This window comes from Bolinopsis microptera, chromosome 1, assembly GCF_026151205.1.
Source record: "Bolinopsis microptera isolate Bmic1 chromosome 1, MBARI_Bmic_1.0, whole genome shotgun sequence".
In the NCBI taxonomy this organism is placed as follows: domain Eukaryota; kingdom Metazoa; phylum Ctenophora; class Tentaculata; order Lobata; family Bolinopsidae; genus Bolinopsis; species Bolinopsis microptera.
In genome coordinates this window covers 13,636,521-13,642,147 of record NC_087072.1, presented here as the reverse complement: position 1 = coordinate 13,642,147, position 5,627 = coordinate 13,636,521, and the positions used below count along the sequence as shown (strand labels likewise).

General features: G+C 38.6%; 1 protein-coding gene across 1 annotated transcript; it reads right to left on the bottom strand.

Moving 5' to 3' along the window:
- Window positions 1-961: 961 nt before the first annotated feature.
- On the bottom strand, window positions 962-5,115 carry LOC134818979 (uncharacterized). Its single transcript, XM_063828723.1, has 3 exons — window positions 4,161-5,115; window positions 2,903-3,154; window positions 962-1,528 (listed from the first exon to the last, which is right to left on the bottom strand). Exons 1-3 carry the CDS (start codon window positions 4,950-4,952, stop codon window positions 1,379-1,381), a joined length of 1,194 nt encoding a protein of 397 aa, XP_063684793.1. The 5' UTR covers window positions 4,953-5,115; the 3' UTR covers window positions 962-1,378.
- Window positions 5,116-5,627: the final 512 nt, after the last annotated feature.

The window sequence follows — 5,627 nt, the reverse complement described above, 5'->3', positions numbered from 1 at the left end:
ATTTTCCACATGTTTATGCCTTAAAGCAGTTTTAACGATGGGCCGAAAGTTCTAATTGTTGTTAATTTTATCTACCAAATTCATTTTTAGACAAAATTGAAATTTGGAAAAGCCAACGTGACGACATAGCGAAGTTTCGCAGTCAAAAATTTCATAATACAAGGTATAGCTAAGACTACTATCTATAACGGATTACCGATTATGAAGCAGGAAGGATCTGTACTAGCCAGAGCTACAGGGTCAGGAAGGTGTGCCACTACAATGACACGTGGAAAAAATGGCCCAACTTAGACGTTCAGTTGACCACAAGACCGGCATCTCCCAGAGGCTGTACGATTTGGCTGTACTCAGGGATATATTTCGAGAACGACCAAAAGATCAAGAATTCGCTATTTATAAGGCTATTTTCGGCTCATAATGATCAGAGTAACATGAACACTGGAGAAAAGTAGTCTCCAGGAAAACGTTGACTTTGAAAATTTTCGGCCTGAGTTATTCTCGATACCTTTCTTCCTGGCTTTCTTCAACTCAGACAGCACTGGTAAACCAATCCCATCAACTTCAGAAGATCTGTTGCAACTCCACCCGGAAACTGGGCACAAGACAATTCAGAACGACCATGGCGATTAAAGAATTAACTGAAAGGTAGGTTTATTGAGGAATTATTTCAACAAGATGATGATAACGAAGAGCGGTGGTTGGATGATATTATAGTACATATTATACAATAAGACTCCTGCAGACGACACCTAAGCATAACACTTTAGTGATCAATACCATATACAATGATACGGGTTAATATCTCAACTTTTATTAATGAGTAGTTCAGATTAAATGTTTTATTGTTTGAATTTAATCAATTCTTATCCTATTAAAGCGAAAGAATTTCATATTAGGAGCTTTATTCAAATTTGTATTCTTACGTAGTGGCTATTATTGGCTAAATAAAATACAATTATTTGAATAGGTCGAAAATGTGACTTTAATAAAACACGCTTAAAACATAAAAGTGAATAATTCGGACGATTTGTGAAATATATGAATTATTCAAAAGTCAATAAAACCTAAATGGAATGCTTGTTGGTTATCATGAACAATTTCTGATCTTATCACATCGAGAAAAAATTAATTTTTACTCTATATTAAATTTGTTCAGCAGTCCGACTTTGAATCGGCCATATGCTTGTTATATAATATCAAAGACAAGACTATTTAGATTAATCAGTACTTTCACCAGTTGTCTGACATTTTTCATAATGTTCGCTTCAAATGATCGCTAATTAGTAACGCTAATTAGTAACGCTGCTCGTCAAATATAAGATCTCTCCTATCATCCATATGTTGCATCTACACAAAGTTTCCTTGTGTTTGAAGAAAGCTAAACTGACTCAGGATACATATAAAGGCGTTGAGCGTTGGTCGTTGCTCTCTCGACCAGTAAAAATCCTAGCGTCCGGCAAATTACCAATGATACAACTTCCGATGCTATAGCTTGCTGTATCGCATCTTCTACTATGTTCCTTGCAGCCTGAAGAATAGGTCAGGTAAACGTTAGATGTCAAAATTTATATTATCATGTGAATGTGATGATAGCATGTGCTAACCCAGACAGCTTCAAAACCGGTAACTTTCAGTGTCATTAAATATTGATATCTATGTCTGACAAAACCTCGATTACTTCATCTAAAATAATGAGTGGCGCCCTGTCAAGAGACTGAGAGCATGGTCACGTGACTTACGATCTCGCCACGTGATTACTGAATACTGATATAGTTTTGGACATATGAGGCTGCAGTGTTCTAGATTATAACAGGCGACTTCATAAAGGTTTATAACGGTTTGGTAAATTAAAAAGATCGATCTCGTGCATGGCTGAGAATTAAGGCGTCAAGGTCTTTAATTTCCTTTCCTCTCATAAAGTGCGATTTAAATTTGTGCTGAATCTGAGTCGATTGATTGATTGATCAAAAGCCCTCAGTGACAGGAATTGTCTCAAAAGGTAAACTTATTATTTATATCAGACAAATCGCGTATATTTACAGGAAGCAAATGTTCCTTAGGGGACACCAAATTGTTAGTCACATTTTGTAAGTTTTCACCAAATCTGTGTTTAATCAAGTCAGTACTGAAATCACTCAAAAAACTGTTACCTTCCATAATTTCAATTTAAAGAGAATATCGTCTAGAATCTCGTCGAAATTTTGTTATCACTGAATTTCCTTCAAGATCAAATCTTAGTTATAAGGAATTCACCAAATGTACTTGGCTCTTGATTTGAGTTTGTGCTTTTCAATGTCATCAGAATAACATACCCGTTTATCTAGATACGTGATTAAACCTCCCCCTCTACAGGAAGTTTTTCTCGCACTAGGAGCCTGGAATACAGATAGATGTCCTGTCACACTAGGAGCCTGGAATACAGATAGATGTGCTGTCTTCCTGGCTCCTTTCTTGCTAAGAGCTTGGAGGACAGAGGGATGAAATCCTTTGCTCTTATATACCGTTACTTTAGAGGGTAGAGCTAGTTTCGTTCAAGTTTATCACGTCGTACTTAGCACAATCAATGAAGATATCGTTTTTGTGAATTGAGCAGATGTTTAAAAAGAGGATCCCAAGCTCATCACAGCTTGACCACGAGATATCCACAAAATTGAATAATCATATAATTCATCCCATACCTCACTAGTTTCTCAAAACACACATATCTCATCTCCAAGACTATTTATTAAATTATAACGATAAGAATTACATATTGTGGAATTTTTTGAGTTTTTAGGACAAGTTTTCATCAAAAATAAGAAAGAACAAAAACATGGAGAACAGTATGTAGACTGTAGAGCCTCTTATAAAAAGGGCCGCTAAGGTATTAGCAGGTAGTAACCCAATTAAGGTGAACACTAACCGTAGTAAGCATGTCGTCAGTATCCGAGCACTGTTTCGTCTCACTCTCAGTTTCACAGAGTTCTATCTGAACCGTTTCCAGAGTAACCACAGCAGTAGGGGGCGTGTGGAGGTCACGTGACTTGTTGTGTTCCAGGTGGGGGATACTCCCGTTTGTCTGGGGTGTGTAAGTGGGCGAGTCTGTGGTGGGGTTCTTGAAGATTAGACCTTTCTGGTTATCTTCTCCGAGGTCGTGGGTTTCTGCTAACTTGTCCTAGAGGGGGTTTAATTGATGAAGGACTGAATTCAGGAGGAGTTAGTAAATTATATGGATTAAAAAACATAACCATATACATTATACATAATGATTAATGATATTATAGTTTTACTCCTTAAACAAATGTGGTCAGGAGTAACTGGGACACAGTAACACATCCCCCACGGCCCACTCGGGACCAAGCCTATTCAACACAAGATTGTTAATTCTTTAATTGTACATGAACAAGTTGTCAATTTCAGTTCAAGAACATTTAACATTAAACAAGTTTTAGAGAAGTAGGAGGTGCACTAGATAATGCCCCCACCAGGCACCACCACCATGATACTAGATACTGGTAGGTTAGGTGAAATGTGAGACACCTAGTACCTCGAGATGTTATCCTGAACTAACACTAGAAATTAATTATGAGCTTACTGGTAAGAGGGCTATGCAAACATAAACACTAAACAGATACGAAAGATGAGTTGCGGGTGCGGAGGAGTAACGTTATAAACTAAACTTGATTTAAGAAGTGTGTTTGTGTTTAGCAATTAACATGGGCAGAGAGATCTAGTTCTACATTTCTGTACACCGATTGTTCGAGTCGGAGTTGCCCACAAGTGGTCCCATCAATCACGTCTACACGTGCACTACATGGATGAAAGGCGACCATGTAGTTAATAGTAGGACCAATGTTGGTTAACTGTATCTAATCTAACCACGGAGCCTCTGCCTCCTTGGTCAGCAATGCGGTCTGGGATCTATTATCACGAAGGAGATGTTATACTTGTCGAGACGTTTGTTTATCTCTGGTGGTGAGTTTTTGACCTGTATAATAGCCCTTGTCCGGTAATATTTCATCAAAAAACCAAAAAGCAGCAGTAAAGTTAATATTTGATCAAAATCTAAAAGTGACAAAATCTGTGAATTACTCTTAAACGCTCCGCGGAACTATTCGTGGCGAGACTATTCTTAACCCCATGTGATGCCCATATAAGGAGATATAACAACTGTAACTAACCGTGGTGAAAGTACTCTCCGAGCAACTTGGGGAGTGTTGAGTAGACTTTGAAACTCCCGGATTGAAACTCCCCGTCTCTCCGAATTCAACTGTGGCATATTTAACTTCGGCAACTTCTTCTAGTCTCGGATGCAGGTCAATGTCATGCACTACTTCAAACGTAACCTTCTTAGGAGAAACTTTTTTAACCTTTGAATGGTCCAAGTCAGGTACTGGCACTATTTTAGGTGTTACATCTTTAGGACAAACTTCTTCTTGGTGGTCAAAGTCATGTTCTACTTCAAAAGTTACTTTTTTAGGACTAACTTCTACTAGATGGTTCAAGTCATTTGCTGGCACTATTTCAGGTGTACCATCGTTAGGACTAATTTCTTCTAAATGGTTCAAGTCATTTGCTGGCACTACTTCAGATATACCTGCATCTTTAGGATCAGTAACTTCTTCTTTCATCACGGGATCAACCAGCTTCGCAGCAGCACATCCACGGGGAGGGGCTACTGGCTGCTCCCTTGTATGGGCATCACGTGGGGCTACGGGCTTATTCGTCTGACAAGCTTCTTCCAACTTTGAACGGCCTAATTTGAGAACTACTACAGGCTTTATTTCTTTCAGCTGTGAATGAGTCAGGACTTTAGGTGCTTCTGCTGAAACTTCCTCGTTCGGATGATCCTCTACTGAACTTTTTTCAGATGGAGCATTCAACTTTGAATATTTAATATCTTTGTTCCCCGGCTCCTCCTTTACAGATGGTACACCTTTCTTATTCGACGACTTGGAGTTTTGTTGCCCCATACCAGCTTCTCTATAATACAACCAAACACCAAACTCGACTACCAATACTATAGCGGCAAATGCATTATGTTATCGTAGACATCGGCTAAACATCGAATAAAACGCCAGCTCCAGCCAAGAAATTAATTCTATATGGCATAACCTATGTGATAGAGAAGAAGACAGCAATAAATTATACCGTGCACGGGAAAACACTTTTATATTCACACCTTCGTTTTCACACACACTAAAACGGTAATCTCTAACCGGTAAAAGCCTTGAAGTCTCTAGTACCATTAACTGAAACAGGTACCGGAATATTGCTGTCCAAAGGATAAGTATAGCGGCTAATGTTACGTTATATATAATACCACGTGACAGATTACCTTGATACTGTACCGACGCCATGATCAACAGTCATGAACTGCAGGTCAATCTGTTGACACGAACATTATCATATGATGACACGAAAACAAATACTTGAAGGTAGACCGTTTAGTATACACTATACCATTACCTTTACACCGATATATAAACGATGCAGTTAGATACGGTGAGACTAGGTTGAGGCTCGGCACTACTCGTGGAATTGTTTCAGTAGAGACGCGATTGAGCATCAATTTAAATACTAGGGCCTGATGAACAAATACCGGATTTTTTCAATAATACGAAGTCCCAACTAGTCCATGAGACAAA